General features: G+C 39.9%; 1 protein-coding gene across 5 annotated transcripts in view; it reads left to right on the forward strand.

Moving 5' to 3' along the window:
- fgfr3 (fibroblast growth factor receptor 3) overlaps positions 1-18,507 on the forward strand; it is a 66,591-nt gene extending 48,084 nt beyond the window's left edge. For 2 of the 5 annotated variants that reach the window (XM_075448445.1, XM_075448448.1), the window contains exons 8-18: positions 589-733; positions 3,256-3,431; positions 6,393-6,541; positions 6,736-6,857; positions 7,111-7,221; positions 7,317-7,507; positions 8,579-8,701; positions 9,137-9,207; positions 12,866-13,003; positions 13,269-13,374; positions 13,856-18,507. In XM_075448445.1, coding sequence (XP_075304560.1) covers positions 589-733; positions 3,256-3,431; positions 6,393-6,541; positions 6,736-6,857; positions 7,111-7,221; positions 7,317-7,507; positions 8,579-8,701; positions 9,137-9,207; positions 12,866-13,003; positions 13,269-13,374; positions 13,856-14,020 — 1,497 coding nt within the window. In that variant the 3' untranslated portion in view covers positions 14,021-18,507. Of the gene's footprint in view, positions 1-588; positions 734-2,466; positions 2,612-3,255; positions 3,432-6,392; positions 6,542-6,735; positions 6,858-7,110; positions 7,222-7,316; positions 7,508-8,578; positions 8,702-9,136; positions 9,208-12,865; positions 13,004-13,268; positions 13,375-13,855 lie in introns of all 5 variants that reach the window. The other 3 variants (XM_075448444.1, XM_075448447.1, XM_075448446.1) reach the window with 2 other exon arrangements.
- Positions 18,508-19,081: the final 574 nt, after the last annotated feature.

The following is a 19,081-nucleotide window of genomic DNA, read 5'->3' on the forward strand; positions in this document are numbered from 1 at the left end:
CACAGTTCATTCAGACATGATATGCTCTCTTATGTGTGGCATACTGCAGGAGTTAAAAGCAGCTCAGTGTGGGAGGAGGGGCTCGTGTTTTTTTTTTCTGTCTTGGTGAGAACTGCCTGAATCGCTCTTTTGAAGCCTGGAAAAAGAGTTAACGATGAGCGACTGGCCCTGCACGGGGAGGGAGGGGAAGGGGGAGGCGTCTGGAGCCAAGCCCTGGATGTTCATTAAGCAACTGTAAAACATGAGATGTTTTCTCCTTTATGTGCTTTGCCCACTTAATAATTCAGCAGCAGTTTTTCCTCTGGAAGAGCTGGCAGTGTGTATATTAGCATGGGTGTGTTTGTGTTAATGCACACAAGGTGCACACTTCAATAAGACTGACATACTGTGATCTCTTTAATCTACCAACAGTCAGCATGTTTTACTGCAGATAGTCAGAGTAAGATGTCAAGTTTTATCTTCATGTTTAATCCTTTTTATTTCCCTTCAGTTTCAGTTTTTGTGAGCTACAGTTGTTTTCTTTTATGATAATGTGTTCTTGCAGGACCTGTGCAGGCCTCAATGTGCCTCTCAATTTTCCCTTCACAGAGTAATGTCAGTAAACACACTGTGGCCCACAGTAAGTTGAAACTGTCCAACGTGACAGAGAAAGATGCTGGGAAGTACTGGTGCCGTGCCTCAAATTTTGTAGGCAAGTCGGAAAAAGCTTTCTGGCTTAAGGTATACAAACCAGGTAAATACTGAGCTCTGTACACGAACCGCCTCCATCGCATCTGATCTTCTGCTGGGCCTCCTCCCCCATTCCTCTTGGTTGTGGGTCTGCTTGACTTGCTAATGGGACAAATGCACACGCACGCACATTTATATATATTTAGATATTTTTAAACGCCAGCACATTCCTCTGTTGAGCTCAAGTAATCTCATTTTGTTAGCAAGTAGCTATCATTCATTTGAACGCCCGGTGGCAGTTTGGGATCAATAAAAAAAACAACATTGCATCGTTGATTACTGCTATGACTTCTCCCCCTCACACACCCATATGCCGCCCTACACTTAAACACACAACATTGCCAACATATCAAAGCACACACAGGTCGATATTGATTTCCCCGGGAATATTCTCCAGCAATATTAATGTGTTTTTATATGAAAGCATGCTGCACTCTGAGGCATAATTGGGTCTGAATGTCAGTGTTCATTACTGAAGGCCCTTACTGGTCAGCATGGCAAACATTAGTCAAAGCAGAAAAAGTGCAACGAGTGTGGTGCTTTTTTTTCATTTGTTCAGAAAACGCTACGCTGGAGGAGCTTCTCTTTGTCAAAATGTTTCTTTGTAGTTTTGAAAACGTGATAGATTAAATGGAGCATAGATCGTTGAGGCACACCTGTATGAAAAACTAATCACAATGTCTTCCTATTTACTAGTACAGCCAAAAACACGATATTCTGAATTAACTCACAAGAAGATGTGTCCTGGGTATATTTGTCCACATGTCCAGTGTAGTACTGTCTCAATTAAGGTAATAATATCTTATTAATCTATTCAACCTCTATTTGAATATCTGAACCTAACCGTGTGTTTTTTATGCCCGACCCCAACATTGGGACTCAAAACTCCATAGTCTGACGCCACCATCTACCCCTCCTGCGTCCTTTCAAGTGTTTTTGAACTTTTGTGAAGTTGTGCGGTTTCACTGAATAAAATCACGCACATGATTCAATTTTCAAGAGAAAACGTAGGAATATGACACATTATCCAGGTTTTTCAGCCTTTTTTGTGAAACTGATTCGTTTTTGTGGATCAATGTAGCTATTTCACCTTCTGTGTGACTAGAGACTGTTTTTTTTAGCTCTATGAACAAAATGTGGTCTCAGAGCAGAATTTCTCATTCCTTACCATGATTCTTGCAGGCAACAACTCAAGCTGAAGGCATGTGATTTGCTTTGGTGTCAGGTAAACTGTAGACTTTACACTGGTTCAATCTGAAATCCCAGGTGCTGTCGCAGGTGACAGATGGCTCTCAGTCAAGACAAGCCTTCAGAAAGGATAAACTAGAATCATTTGTGCACCACAAATCTGTTACAAATTAAAATGGACCTCTGAATGCAAAGCACTGCCTTCGAATATAGAAAAAATGAGGGGGAAAAAGATTGCTTTTTTTTCTTTTGACATGTTTATACTGCGACATTTTAAAAGAAATGATGACTTCAAGAACTAAATAATAGATCCAAAAATGCCCGTGGCATTGGGTTGAACCAACAAGCTTCATTGGCAGCGGGTTAAAGGTGCTGCTTGGGTGTTTTCAGTTGCTGGTGGTGGCACAGCTGACTCCTTCATCTCCTCAGTCCTGTTCTTTCCTTCAGGGTGTATTTGGTGTTTCCTCTAAGAGGCTTTGTGCTCACAGTATCTCTCGTCTATCTTTCCCTTCTCCCTCCTCCATCTTATCCCCCTCTCATCCTCTACAGACGGCTGGTATTAACACCACAGATAAGGAGCTAGAGGTTCTCTTCTTGACCAATGTGTCTTTTGAGGATGCGGGTGAATACACTTGTCTGGCAGGGAACTCTATCGGCTTTGCTTACCACTCTGCTTGGCTCACGGTGCTTCCAGGTATATTCACATTCACTCTATGGGTCTCCGGACTCTTGTAGTCCATTTCTTCCACCTAGAACACTGAAAATATTGTGGACATTACTGAAGATAAAAGTGCAACTTTATTTAGTCCAATGTTATGTTTTCTTCAGTAGCACAGTCTTTATCTCACAACCACATTAACATGCATCATTGGCAATTGCTAGTTGTTAACACGTTTAAATATTGTTGAAACTGTATCATCATCCCTTTAATTGAACAGACTCAGCATGTAATCCAGCCTTCACTGAAAGATGCCTTTAAATCATAGCAGATCATGTGGTTAAATGTCTCAAGGCTGGGAGGCAATTTGAAGAAATATTTCTGTGTTCGATGTTAAAGACGGTGATTACCTCCCTGGGGAGAAGCATAGCCCAGGTGTAATTACCTGCTTCAGCTTGAAAGTACAAGCTGATTATTTTGAAAGTGAATGCATACCTTTCAGTATACGAAGGCAAGTGTCTGATCTGTTCTGATTTGTGGATGTTATCCCCTAGAAACCCATTTGGGTCTAGAACGTGCTGCTGATCAAAACAATGACCTGCATTCATCTCTAAGAAATATGACAGAATTTGTTTTGTGTATTTTGACTGTCTTCTGTTTTTCACCGTTTTCTTCTAAAGCAGTGAACCCAGAGAAGGAAGACTACTATGCTGACATCCTAATCTATGTGACAGGCTGCGTGCTCTTCATCCTCGCCGTGGTTATCGTCATCCTCTGCCGCATGAGGATGACCACGCAGAAGACTCTACCCACACCTCCTGTGCAAAAACTGTCAAAGTTCCCCCTTAAGAGACAGGTAACAGAAAGTAGATACAAGATTCGTACAACACTTTCCCCTCTTTCTCTCTACTATTCAGTTTTAGCCTATAACTTTGGTCAAATTTGATGAAGATAATGGTAGGCCTACATTTAGTTCCAAAATGAGAAAACTTTGCATTGTTTGCATTTCTTTTAACCCGTATACCTCTGAAGAAATTCACAAGGGTGAATTCCTGCCAGCTAGCATATAAATAAAGAGTGATGGTTATTGTACATCTGTACGTTATGAACCTTTCCCCGTCCTGCTGTTTTAATGACGTTGTGCGATGCTGGAAGGCATCATACTGGTGACATGTGTTCACATTTATCTTGAAGCAGATTCAGCAGAGGGATATTTATGCCCTCCTGTGACTGTCAGTGTTAGTTTTAGATTTCACTGTGTGTGTAACGCACACTTTCCCCTCAACTGTTTGGAGAGAAACATGAGGTGGAGCAGCTGCATTGCCACAACATGCAATCTGAAAAACTCCTCACGTCATTGTCTGTTCGGGCTGCATTCAAGACAAACCTCAGTCAAGTCCAAGATCAATCTCAAATGCAAAGATCAAGCTAATGTTTGCATTTGCTTGTAAAGATTAAGCTGATCAAATAACATTTGAGAATGACACTAAATAAAGTGAAAACAAGTCTTGAAGTCGGAATAGTTTTGGAGGATGTTTTACATGTGAAAGGTTATATGAAGTTATTGCAAGAAACTAGTTAGTTTAGCTTAGCTTAGCTTAGCTTAGTGAAACTTGAAGTAAGGGAAAAACAGCTGGCTCTTAGCAAACTGCCTACAAGCAACTCTGAAACTCACTGATTAAAACAATATATCTCCTTTGTTTTCACTTAACTATAGAAATAATATGTTTTGAATGAACCTTTGGACAGAATCAAGCTAGCTGTTTCTTCCTTGCTTTCAAATCTTTTTTGGCTGCTAAGCAAGGCTAACTATGTTCCTGCTTTTCTTAATTCATATTAGCATTAAAATTCATGTTTAAATCTTGAAAAGAGAGCAAATTCGTATTGTTTTCCAAACTACCAAAGTGCAGTGTTTCTTGAATGTTAAATAATCCAGACATAACAAAAAAATATCAAAACTCCATTTTCACTGCTCTCTGCCTTTTCGAGGAAAACAAAATCCCAAATTCACACTTTACTTGTATAATTTAGTTTAGGTAGACTTTCATTTATTGTAAATACTTTATCCCATTTGATGAGTTATTTTTGTTAGGTAAGGAAAATATATTTTGCAAGATGGATACAAAAATTGTCTTAATGTCCACAGTGTCGGGGACTTGTACTTCTCCATCCAGCTTCACCCAACTGGAGTCCCACAGTGTGCTGGACAAAGCCACTGTGAGGTTGTTTTGTGCAAATTCCAGTTTTCCAGCTTCGTAATTGAAGGGTTGTGCTCCTCAAAATGCACAAGACGCATTTGCAGAAAGGCAAACTATTACTTGAAAGTCTTTTCGGTTCTTGGAAAACAAACTGCATTTTTGGATGTAAGCATTGTAAAATTATGTATTTATGCATGTTACATAAAGATGAATCATAAGGTTCAAGGTATGAACCTCATCTTTTAAAATATCCTCTAATTACAGCCTCAAAGTATTTTCTATTTTTGCTACCTTCATATAAATGGTCTTATAAGGTAGTACAGGGAATGTTCTTATTGCATTTTTCTGTAATCTTTGCTTCATTTTTGTGAAGCTAATCTCCCAGTTCTCCCCTTTCTTTTTCATAACTCAGAGTAAATCTCATGTAAACCTCCTGGCATGTTCTATCAGATATTACTTTTCATGCCTCTGAAACTGTGGTCAGAGCTTTTTCTTTTTTCCTTTTTTTTTTTTTTTAGCCTCACGGCGTTTTTCTCATTTTCCCGCAGTAAAGTCTGGTAAGTGGACTCGTTTGTTGCAGAACCCCACCTAAAGGGGCAGAGCTAGTAGCAGTCTCTGACACGAACTGATCCATCAAAAAAACGGGCCGGAGCCGCCATATCCTCCCCAGCAGTCAGATTAATGGTGGGAGGATGTCGAGCCCACGGGCTCAAAGGCAGGACTGCCAAACTGGAAATGGAGCTTATTGATGGATAGACATGGTCATTTTGCCACTCTGTCGCCCACCTCTGCATCCTCCTTCATTCGTCTTTGTTACCTGCCGCTTCCTTCTGTGCCCATCCACAGGCCCACTGTTTGTAAAAGTCACTGCCGGTGTTAGAAGTCAGGCTGTCTTTCAGAGAAACTGAATTGAGAGATCTCTGAGATGTGGAATGAAATGGTTTTCTTTGATTCAAGTTGCTTTGAAATATGTATGATTTATCGAACTGTTTATCAGTGAATTTTCCCAAACCCCAGCTGAAAGATATCTTTAAAGGAAAAATGTGTTTTAATTACAGCATATGGATATTCAATTGGTCTGTTCTTAGACATGAAGACATAATTAGCCCTTTTAACTAGTTCAGAAATGAAGAAATCATCTGACAGTTATTTTAGCTTCTGTTTTAAGGAAGTAGGGCTGTCACAATATCTGATTTTCACTACATAGTTATTGTGGCCAAAAGCATTCATGATAATGATATTGCAATATCAATAGGACAATTGAAAATACAAGAAAATATATTGCTATTAGACTTATTTATCTTTTTTTTGTTTGTTCTTTTCTCCTTTTGTGGCAACTGAATTACACTCAAAATAGGAGGTAAGAAACATAAAAATCACAATAATATAGATGACATCAATATTTTAATGTTTTATTATCACGATTATCATCAATACAGTAATATACCCTTAGCAGAAAGCAGGAATAGAGCCTCGTTGTCTTTACAGTGATGTGACCAATTAGATAGTTTTAACATTGAAAGGTCACATTAGGCATCCCATTTCTCTCTGTCACCTTGTTTAAACACACATCACCTCATTTGTTTCAGAGACTATAACAGATGGTTTTTGCACCCAAGCAGGTATCCTTGGATTCCAACTCCTCCATGAACTCCAACACCCCGCTGGTTCGGATCGCCCGCCTGTCATCCAGTGATGGTCCGATGCTGGCCAACGTCTCAGAGCTGGAGCTGCCCTCGGACCCCAAATGGGAGTTTCCACGGACGCGGTAAGATCGACAGGAACTGGCAAATAAAATGTTTCAGAATTGACAGACATTGTGTGCCGTCTTTGTACGGTAAAATTGTGAGTTATCGTTTGATGACATGTCATCACACTTTAAAACTGACACAGAAAGCACTCATCAACAGTTTGTGGGGGGAAAAAAATCCAAGTTCAAGAACTGTTTTGGTCTTGTTTCAGGCTTACTCTGGGTAAACCTCTGGGGGAGGGCTGCTTCGGTCAAGTGGTCATGGCTGAGGCTGTTGGCATCGACAAGGAGAAGCCCAACAAGCCACTCACCGTGGCTGTGAAAATGCTGAAAGGTTAGAAATTGCTGTGGCAAATGACTTATTACACAAAGTTGACTGGAACAGCCGTGATTTTGCACTCTGTGATTTCCTGAAGGATTCTTGTGCATTTTTTCCCTTTTTTTTTTATGTCTGATAATTTGTGTGCAGATAACCGTTTTTTCGAATTTGTCTTTCTTCTCCTTGTCTTTTTGTCTCTCCGTCCCACTCTTTTTTTCAAATAAAACACAACCTCGGTTGTTCTGACTTTGCGTTCCTCTCGTCGCAGATGATGCAACAGATAAAGACTTGTCAGATCTGGTGTCAGAAATGGAGATGATGAAAATGATCGGCAAACACAAAAACATCATCAACTTGCTGGGAGCTTGCACGCAGGACGGTGAGCCCATAGTTCAGTGTATATACAGAAGGAGATAATTAAGGCAGGAATGAATCTGGTCTCAAAGGTGACACCGTTCTCTGTGTTTCACGCAGGTCCTCTGTACGTCTTGGTGGAATACGCCTCAAAAGGCAACCTGAGGGAGTATCTGCGGGCGCGGCGCCCACCGGGGATGGACTACTCCTTTGACACCTGCAAAATTCCAGATGAGCAGCTCACATTTAAAGACCTGGTGTCCTGTGCTTATCAAGTTGCCCGAGGCATGGAGTATCTTGCCTCACAGAAGGTTAGCCATAAGTCTTCTTCAGGAAAGAAATAGAATAGAGCCAACACTCACCTCTGCAGCACTTCTAAGCAAATAAGGAAACTTAATTTTTCAGTTAAAGCAACAATGTGTAACAGTTACTGACAGCTAGTGGTCAAGCTGGAGATAGCAACTGTCTTATATCCACAAACTTCTTACGAAACAGCATCAACAGCCACAGATCTGTCCTCTTTCTTGTCCGTAATATGGCTTTTCTTACCTATTTTTTGCATATAGGTAACTCAGATCTTTGGTATTTTTACACACTGCAACTTTAATTGGATCTTTTTTGCATCTTTTCAAATCATTACAAATAATGCATTGTGTTATGGGGTGTGTGTTTTGGGTATTAGGACGCTAGCTGTTTTGGGCTAGAATAACAAACAGGGAATATGTTTGGGAAAGGTAACTTGAATTTAGAGATAAGACTGAGATAGAGAGCAAAGTTGATTAAGATTTTGATAAAGCATGAATCAGAGTGGGTTTCAATCAGATGTAACATTTGTCAAGGGTAGCTTTTAGTCTACCCTGGGAATTGTATGAGGAGGTTTTTACTGTTTGGGTAAAGTTAAAGTTATATCCAGACAGCAAAGAAGGTTTTCCCCAAACATGGGCTATATCTGTGATTTTATACCCACATTTGACCTCAAAGAATGACATTCAGGTGACACCTGATCTCAGCCAATTATCTAACTGACGTAGCCCAAATCTGGATTTTTTTTGGGGGGGGGCTATTGGGCCATGCATGACCCCCACAATCATTGCTGAAACATACTTCGAAGCAGGCGTATAATGTTGGGCCATGTCTGGATCATACAACATATGCCATAACCAAGGTTAGGCCCAGCCATGACCTTTGGACCACATGATACTTGAGAATACTGTAACTGAGCCATAACCCAAACTAGGACCATATTTGTCTGGTATCTGGGAAACATTCTGTGTAAATGGTTGATTGAAAGCTGTCAGCCTGCATTTGTGTCTGAACATACATATATTTGTGTGTAGGTGTAATGTCCTGTGTTAATTGTGTGTTTGTAATTCTTCTCCCAGTGCATCCACAGAGACCTGGCTGCCAGAAATGTCCTTGTGACGGAAGACAACGTAATGAAAATCGCTGACTTCGGTCTGGCCAGAGACGTGCACAACATAGACTACTACAAAAAGACCACAAATGTGAGTCTTGTTCCATCATTTCTTTCTGTCACAGAAAAATATGATTGATTTAAACTTACATGAGAGGACGGCATTGATTGCAGCCAAATATTACACATCAGAAAGATTTATCTTTTTGGTTCCAGAAGAAAAATAAAAGTGAAGCAAGTCAAAAGGAACAAATTTGTCAAATTTCCTCCCTGGATAAATATGACTGAATGTCTCCTTTATGATATAAAAAGACTATGATCATACATTGTGGCAAAGTATCAAACAAGTTAAGTACTTTTTAGTCACATCCAATGTCTGGCCCCGTGTTTGAGCAGCTGACATTGAAGGCGTCAGTGGTGGCAAGACATGATGAACATTGTCTGTTTGGATCTACGTTTTCTCTTCTGTTGTGTACAGAATGGTTCTGCTGACAAAAGCGGTTCTGTTGTACCTCTTTTGTTCCAGGGTCGTCTGCCTGTGAAATGGATGGCTCCAGAGGCTCTGTTTGACCGGGTCTACACGCATCAGAGCGATGTGTGAGTTTGCACAAATGAACTGTTGCGTGCCAACTGTCCACTCATGTGGAGCTGCTGTACACTAAAGGAATGCGGGTGTTGAAATATTGTGACTGAGCGCGTTAGCATCAAGCCCTGAATTTGTATGTGTGAATATGGAATCACAGCGTTCCCTTGCCAAAAATCTCCTGTTCACTGTCAACCGCGCTCTGTTGATAATCCTTAGTTTCTTATGGATAAGTGGCTCCACATTCCTGCCTGCGTTTGTTCTTGAATCTCCCAACACATCACAGAGACATCTTACTGCTGCTTTATCAGCGTAAATCCAACCTGCCCCCAAACAGAAGGAGATAAGAGGGTCAATGGACTCAACATAAGGTGCTCCCTGGGGATGTTTTTTTCCATAACAGTTCAAAGGAGTCAGGGCATTTGAGACAAACACACCTTTTACCACCTCTGATTGCTTCTGTGTTGGCTGCGATCGGGAGAAGACAGGCAAGGAGGTCACAAAGTCAGTCTGGCGTGCAGTAGCTGCAGCCCACTAAACCTGCTTCTTACCCCCACCGTCTACAGCCAGACGCTGTGTCCCCTGCACAGCCATCCAAGCCAAACAAGAGCCCCTGTCAACACTGCCTGGCCGTGTGATTACGCCAGACTGGGAACGGGCTGAGGGAAGAATCAGCTTGCTCTGTTATTTCAGCAGGCCTGGATTACAGAGTCAATCCTCCCGCCAAACCTCCTCCTCCTTTTATACAGTAGTCACTCTGAGGCCAGTTTACTCTCGCACACCCTTGGGAAGCTTTGACTTTTGACCCATGATTGCTTTTCATGCAGTATGATAGGGAAACAGTTAAAACGCATTCAAATAAATCTGTCAGAAACCCTCAATTGAACTATAAATAACAAAAACCTGTTATGCAGAGTTACGAACCATGACATCAAAAATCCCAGTTCAGACGATCTGATTCACACTCATTACAAATTCCCAAACATTTACCGCTGCAGAGGCAGAGCTGGCAGACTGACAACATACGGGAGGTGTTTTATTGGATTTTTTTGGTCTGTTTGTTTTTCTAGAGAAAGTGTGTGCTCTTTAGTGTAGAAATAGACCTTTTAATTCCTTTTTAAGCTTTTTCCACTGGCGGTGCCACGAAGGTGAGGATTTTATTTTGAACAGCTTCAGAGGGGTCGGCCTGTAAGAGCAGCAGTGGACAAATCTTATTGCGCCCTCTCAGAGATGCACTAATGCAGGAAGGTGAAGGTATGGGTCAAGGGAGCTACTGGCAAAGACACAGTCAAAGAAATTGTTTTAATGGGGAAAATTTCTTAACTGTAAAATAGTTAGTTGATCACTGTAAAGCAGAGCTTGATGCTGGCAGCTTTTGCGAAGATAGACTCCAATTTAGGACAGGGCTACATGGACACAAATTTTTATGATTCACAACAGCATCATTGCAACATTTGTTTCCTTCTCTGGGAACCTAAACACAGCTGGTTGTGTCAGATGCTGACATTTATTTTGAAGCATCTTCTGCCATTAAGAAACAACAGCCCCTTGATTGGGAACACGCCCAAACAGTTCATGAAACAGGATTGAAACCACAGATGGACACCATTTCTCAAAATATGGATTTTAGTTTCAGAATTAGCCTTAGTTTTCGGCTGACAGCAAGCAGCAGCTCTTGAAGAACAACTTTATTTCTGAAGACTGAGTTCTTGTTAACTTTTCACCGTTGAGGTCCCCCGCACATTCCCCATCTTCAACCACCTGCTTGGAACAGAAAGTTCTGCCAGATAATCAGCAACACTTTTCCTATGATTGGTGGTCAGATTGGTGTCCGTTTTTATAAAACTAAAAATGATAGTACAGAGCTTCACTTTCACAGTCTCTGTGCTGAGTTTAATCTTATAGCATAATTTACTTTTATGTTATTCTGTGTTCAGCAGCTTTTCTTCCTTATATTTTGTTTGCATGACACTCCAAGACTGAAATTGCCATAATCAAAAGTGAATACAAAAAACTGGTATCACATGATAAAATTGATATTGAGATTTCTGACCCAATATTCAACTTTGTCTTGATACCACTATTAATTTACTTTATTATTCAATTTTATTTATTAATTTAATATTTTTTTATTGACTGCTTTGTGTGTTTATTCTTTTATCTTTATCTTTTTTGCATTTCTGTATAGATTTCTGCTTAATTATGCAAATAATGAGGGCTTTTTTTTAAAGATTGTCATAGGCTCAGCTTCTCACATATTGACTGATCTTCCTTTTTCAAAAAAAGTAGAGGAGTAGAGTAACTTCGCATGACATGGCTACAAAACAAATAGCTTCTTCACTGATCTGTTTAAAGTACAGTTGTTGAGTATTGAGTGAGAACAAAAAAAGCTACGCAAGACTGCTTTAGGTCAACGTTCCTTCTTTGCATTAAGCTAGCCGCTAGCGCTGTTAGCCTTCCCTTTCTTCTGGTCTCTTTTGCTACGACGTGAAACAAGCCCTTTCATTACACACCCTAAAGACAACCTTTCACATTTGCGAAATAAAGCAGAAATGCATGCAGAAGTGTAAAAAGGAATCTTTGAAGTGAATAAATGCTCGCTTAAATGAAGCGGTTAGCAGCAAAACATTTTTCTAAATATCTAAACCTCACAAAATCAAATTTCAAACTGATGGAAGCCTTTGCGCCCATAATTTATTTAGACCGTTAGCCCTTTTAGATGCACATGCCAGTAAAAAATTAGGTGTTAACATGTCAATTGTGTCTTCCTATTAGCCACTTAATAGCCTGTTAATATTCAAGGGTAACGATGAATACAAACAACCTTTATATTTGCCATCTTTGAGATGGTCCTGAACCTGTCCCAACCCTGGTTCTTTAATGTTATGAACATGATGTTTATAATGGGCTATTTAAGATTTGTTCAGTCTGTGCCGTATCATCCCATCCCCCCGAATGTTGATGTCTCTCTTTTAGGCTTCTGTTACCTCTTAGTGTTCAGAGGGTGGACCAGCCAGCTGGGCCAGCAGCGGCTGTTTTCCACCCTCTGGACCGGAGCATAGATAATTAGATTAAGCCCACCGTGCACCACAAAGGCAAGAGGGGCCTCATTGTGATTCAACAGATGAACAGCTGAACAATAGTACAGTGGGTTAATAAACTGCCCATTATGTGATTACTTTCCCTTATTTTTTAGCTATTTAGGAATAATGCAGGAGTCCACTCAAGCTGCTGCCACAGAGAGAGAAAGAAAGAGAGATGATGGCTTGGTTTAGAGGTACAATAGATTCTAAACTGGATATAGCAGCTGGCCTGGAAACATAAATACTGTAATAAGATTCTCCATTCATCTTTGGTTCTCATTTTAGGTCAGGGTGTGTAGGTATTTTTGAGCTATTATGGCAATTATTTGGCAATAGTTATATTTAAGTGTGCATTATTTGGTTCAAATGCCCCAGTTAAAGCTGAAAATATGATTTTCTTGGACTAAAAAGAAAAACTCCATTAAAAGACCTAAAACAAAACAAAAAAGAATCTGTCCAACTGCAGACACCAAATACGGATCAGTTAAAACTGCTAGGCTCACTTGTCAGGAGATTATTACATTTTCTTCAACATATCTTTCATGCGTCATGAACCTTATTCATTCTCTGTGTCTGTGTTTATGTTCAGGTGGTCTTATGGGGTTTTGCTGTGGGAGATATTCACCTTGGGAGGCTCGCCGTACCCGGGAATCCCAGTGGAAGAGCTGTTTAAACTGTTGAAAGAGGGACATCGGATGGACAAACCTGCCAACTGCACACATGAACTGTAGGTGTCTGAGGAACTCTCTGTTCGGTTTCATCACATTGTTTACAGAAAGCAAAAAAATGCTCAAATTCAAGATGTGTCTTACATAGACAGATGAAAAAGAAGTCTATGTCCAGGCTAGAGCTGGGACTTTGGACTTTTTTTTGTGTGTGTGTTTTTTATCCTGTTTGGTAACCAAAACCTTGAAAACAACCAAAATAAGATAACGTGTAGAATTTAAAAGGATCGGGTGCAGAGGGATGAGACTTTGATGTTTGGGTTTCAGGTACATGATCATGAGGGAGTGCTGGCATGCGGTGCCGTCCCAGAGGCCGACGTTCAGACAGCTGGTAGAAGATCACGACCGGGTTTTATCTATGACCTCCACTGATGTAAGTCTCCCTTCACAGCTGCTCTTTACTGAATACAGAAGACTTGAAGTTTCACCTTGAACCAGTGTTAACTTATTGATAGGAAAAGCTTCCATCACTAAAATGCACAGCACCTGGGGCTTGTTGCACAGAAGCGTTTTTCCTTAAAGTCTTTTGAAGGGTCTCCTAACAATTCAATCAATTTTTGAGTATTTTCTCAACCCATTTAGACCCGAGACGTCCTTTAATCATGGGAGCTTTAATACCCACATGGTAAATGAGGTCTTAATGGGTTACAATAATCCCTTAAATGTGTTAAGTTATATCATTTCTTGGTCGTATGCATGAGAAATTCCTTAAAATAAGTTTAACCATCGCCCAAAATACCTCAAACCATTTCTTAATGCAGATAAGATGCAGTTTAGAGTTCCTCACGCTTGACATATTTATGGCAATAGACATGGTGATATCGCAGTGTAACCTTTGAGCTCTCCTCTGACAGGAGTACCTGGACCTGTCGGTGCCCTTCGAGCAGTACTCACCCACCTGTCAGGACTCCAACAGCACCTGCTCCTCAGGAGACGACTCAGTGTTCGCCCACGACCCCCTGCCTGACGAGCCCTGTCTTCCCAAACAGCTCCCCAGTAACGGGGTGATTAGGACATAAAACCCGAGCTCGAGGGGGTTGGACATTAACCTCCTCTCACAGTTTGTGACAAATAATCACCGTCTCAGTGACTAAAGCTCCTCAAGATATGGAGAAAAAAAAACTCAGCATGCAATACTTCCACAGCTCTTCAGCTGGTCTTAAACTCTTGGTCAACATTCTCTTTGAGCAACTTTTCTTTTCCTCATCCTCGTCCCCAAGAGACTCTCAGCATTGGAGGATTATTTTTTTTGCTGTTGAACCATGTTTGTGTTCTTTTCAGAAAAGATATTATATTTTTTTACGCGGGCCAGTCTTTTGTTACAGACGGTGTGTGAGGGGAAACCATTCCGTGCCTACTGGGATTAAACCTCCTAAACCGAATTAAAACGGATGTGAGAGGAGGAAGTGAAGGGCATTGATGAGTGACCGCTTAGCCATGCAGTAGGCGAGGACCACCGATTTTGACCCCCTTGTCTGCACGGAGCCCTTAGATGGTAAAAGAAAAAAGTTTGTGATCTGAAAGAAAACCAGTAAAGCTGATACCAGCAAAGCCAGAATCCACTCGATGATGGGACTCGTTCGTGGAAGACAGAGAGGATTACATGAAAATATGAGCATTTACTCATCGACTTGTATCATCGCAACAGTTTTGTGTCAGTCGCCGAACAAATTCCTCAAAGTTTCAGGGCCATTCATTAATAAGAACACTAAGGTGTGGAGGACTTTTTTTATATATATATAAATATATATAAATATATATCTAAAAAGTGATTTATTGTAAATATATAATTGCAAATATGTATCATATTGCTGTTCACAGCCATGTACTTAAAAGACAAAAAAAGACGTTTTTAAGGTAATATTTGAGGATGGAAGACACTGTCATGAGCGTGTAAAACATTTAATCATTTAAAGCGATACAGAAAAGGTTTATTTGAAGAATTAACATGTATATTTGTAAAGGTATTTATAGACTTAACATGTGGTTCTTAAGTTTGAAAGGTGTAGTTTAGGATTTTAGTACTGTACACAAAGATTTTTATTTCAACTTTTTGTAACTTATTTTACAACAGAACTGCAATGTTCTTGTCACAACTGGCAGACTCTTCTAGGTTTTGATCCATCTTTTTATTGGTTTGTTTACAGTTTTAAAATGGGGAAAAAGAAAAAAAAAAAAAAAAGAAGAATGTATGAAGAAGATGATTTTTTTGAGAGCGAGTGTGATGCATCTGCCAGAGAAGGATTTGTAAACTGAGGGCTCCTGCTGAGTGGAGCTGGATGTTTGAATTCTGGCTTGAAAAGTAGATGTTTGCAATATGAAAGCAGCGATTGACTCTTGCTGGGCAAGAAATACCAGCGCCTCGAGATACTCACCAGAGAGAACCTCATCAGCTTTTTAGAGGGAAAAAAAATCCACCTCATTGACAGAATTTTCTACCACTGTCTGGGCTGTGATGTTTGTTGAATTCCAACAGGGATTTTTTTGTCGTACATGAACACCTTTCAGTAAAAACATCTTTTTGCCATGGCAATCTATTTGTGGATCCGGGTGAATTAACTAAAAGAATCCACTGAATTATAGAATTTGGAATCAATGAGAAGTTTGAGGCAAAACTACAATTCCCAGCATACATTCCAGCAAATATCAATATAATGCGTTTGGTATTCAGAGAGATGAGAAAACATCCCAGAGGATTGCAAGACAGCAATCTAAAAGAAGTCGCATAGATAAACACAAACCACCTTCTGACTTTTTGCTGCAATGCATGCTGGGGCTTTGAGTCCACTTAGCGGCTTCTCTGCTCCTCTTCAAGGATGCAGGGCAGAAAGAGAGGCTCGCGCCTTTATTCTGAGATATTTACATGCAGACGATGACCAAAAAAAAAAAAGGAATTCAACTCACATTATTTGCAAGTGGCTTTTAACAGTTTGCCAGTAGTTACTGGTGGATTTTTTTTCTCTTTAAGGTACTTTGTGAAGGAATTAATCATTGAACTCTTAAAGAACACAGAGTCAACGCTAACAAGCAGTGTCAAAATGTGCTGTGTCAGCTCAAAGGGAGAAACATAAAGCCGTTAGGTCCTTTCTCTGCTCGAGTGCTTCTAAAAAAGCTGCCCTCACGCTTGAGATTTTATCGCTGCTCTGTAGTATTAATACTGAAATGAAGGCATGCTGTGTGACTCACAGATCATACAGCAAAAAAAAACAAATATATGTATAAATACAGCATATCTTTATTAGAGACCCTGAAGTCTGTGGTAGGTCCTTCTTCAAGTTCGATTTGTTGAGAAAAGTGCCAAATTAGTCTTAAAAGTCTATTTTACTGAGTTCAACAAATATCTGAACCAAATGCTGCACTGTCGAATGTAGGTGGGCGGAGCTTACATGTGCAAGGAAGGATCATGGGATTCCCAAATGGATATTTCCACTTTCTCAGTTTGCAGCCGTCTCACTAGCAGACACCCCCCCCCAAAAAAAAAAAATAAAAAGGCATAAGGATTTAAATGTTTACAGTCTGTTTTTAGCAAAGTCGCAAAAGGGAAAGGACGTTCATGGGGCATTGCAGAGTTCAGAAACACGATTCACACGCTGCTAAATGGAAATGGTGGGAACCCGTTACAGTGCAATGGCCTTATTCCAGAGTGTGAGTTGAAATTATGTAGAGAAATGAACTGTAATCGCCCAACAACTTAATCAAATCATCCTGTAATCTGAAGTACTTAAAATAGTTAAAAAAAAATTGGTACCTAAATCTGTTGTTACACTGATGGACTTTTGGGTCATTGGCACCAAAGGATACTTTTTCATAGGTTTATACGCAGAAAAAAAGGCCCTTGTAAAGTCAACTGTCACACAAAGTTTTTCAGTGCAGTTTTGGTCCAAATCCGTGAAGTGCCTCTTATTTAATTTAGCGCACAAAAAGAAGAGATTGGTTTTGATCCCATTTTGAATGTATGATTGCAGAAAAAAAAAAAAACAGGAAAGAAAACAAACAATATAAATGTAAACATGTAGTTCTCATGCAAAACGGGCCTGTTTCATATTTACTACGTGAACAAAACAGTCAAAAAAAAGCACTTCTGTTAAGGATGGATGGATCTAATGAAACGGATGGTGTTTTGTTTTATTTATTCTTCCATGCTGGGTAAAAGCTTTCCCTATGGTGAGAGTATTTTTATTCATAGCTTTCTGCTTTTCAGTGTTGCTTTCATTCAAGAGCCAGCAGAAGGTAAATATGATGTAGAGTAGTAATTTTACTAGACACTGATGCACCCCATCAGGTTTTACTTCTGGTGTCATTTCTGTTGTATTCTCTTTGATTTAATCTGAATGCCCTCCCTGTTTTTTTGTCGGGTTTTTTTGTCTCCTTGTCACTGACACTGACTCATCTGTCTCTGTTAAATGGCTTTTGAAATGAATGTTGCTTTTAGCGAGCTAAGACTAACTGACTCCTTTTAGGTATTTTTCGTTCGTGCCATTTCGACATTGCAGCATAATTTGATGTTTTTGTTTTGTACAAATTCTTCTGAATATAAAATGAGATTAAAATGACCATTCTGCCCAACGAGTTTAGTTAACTTATTTTAGATGAAATTATCAATTGGAAAAGTACTGCATTATTTGCACCATCTGTGAATGCGAAACATTAGCATCGGCCTTGAAATATTAAAAGAAAAAACAGATGTCAAAAAACAACAAACGTTTTCAAGAGTGACCATGTTTTCTTTGCTGTAGCGTGAATAAACCCCACAGCCTCAGCAGGGAGGGACTATTACTGTATGTAGAGTCATGCATAGACCACAAAACACCCGCGCTCTCAGCTCTGAGTGACTTATTTATTCTCCGTTCTGTTCAGCCACGAGATAATCAGGACTGAAGATGAGACTGGAGGGAGAGGAGTGTCATGTCGGATGCACACCTTTCCTTCCAGAGATACAGAAACTAGATATTTCCCCATATTCTTGCTTTTTTTTCCTGTTTGTTTGTTTCTCTCAATGTTGCAATGTTAGTTTTCACACAGCTTTTTCTCTGTTTTCATCCCATTTTCATTTGGTTTTATCATCAGTTCTAATACAGCGATGGGAACGTTGCTGATGTACATGAGTAGAGCTTTAAGTAGCTGTGTGAGCTTCTGTAAGAACCTTAAGAGAGGAAAGGATTTTAACACAGGTTTATTTACTTCCATCATGTTTCTTTTTGCATTCCACATCTTTTTTTTTTTTTTTTAAACAGAATAGTGAGACAAAATCCTGTTAGACTTTTTATTTTTTTCTCTTATTTTTCTTCCCACATAATTTATTTTTCCTCCGTCTGTATTCATATGTCTAACATAGAAAGGTGGAACTAACCATTTGGCATTATATGATCTTTTTTTTCTGTTTGTTTGTTTGTAATTCATAGCTTGTTTGTTGCAATGTACCTATTTTGATCATGATGTAACATTCCACCACAGCAATCCCTCTGGGCAGACATCTCCCAGTGGAAAAATAAAAACAGTTATTTCACACTGTCTCTCTCTCCCTCTCTCTCTCAGTCTGTCTCTTTCTCTCTGTGCCTGACAAACTATGCTGTCGAAAAAGGTTTTCAATAAACACGTTATAATAGCGTTTGCTGTCAACAGTGTGTCTGTCGCTGTGTATTTGCACAACAAACAGTTCCCATGGCAAAAAGCAAGTCAAACATAATCCCAGGTGGATTTTTATGATCCGTGGCAAACAAATCAAAAGTTTAGAAGTTTAGTTTGATGAAATGGAACCAAAATACCACATTTCATATGTTGGCCTGTTTCGTTTCCCTGCTCTCCCGTTTTGTTTTGTCTGAACACAGAAGCCACAGTTGCAGACAGCGGGACTTGTATACCTTTTACACAAACTGTAGGTTAAAGTGAATACAAACAGACTTTGGATATGCGAAGCACCACTCTGACAGGCTGTAATGATGCAGCTCAGACATAAAGTGAGAGGGAAGTTGATGACAGGAAAGATTCCCTTGTTTGTTTTGGGATTGTTGCCCAGATTTGACCCTAACGTGTCGGCTGTTTTAGGATTGATGAGATCATGAGATGATTCACGGTGACGC

Source organism: Odontesthes bonariensis, chromosome 17 (genome assembly GCF_027942865.1).
Source record: "Odontesthes bonariensis isolate fOdoBon6 chromosome 17, fOdoBon6.hap1, whole genome shotgun sequence".
NCBI classification, from domain to species: domain Eukaryota; kingdom Metazoa; phylum Chordata; class Actinopteri; order Atheriniformes; family Atherinopsidae; genus Odontesthes; species Odontesthes bonariensis.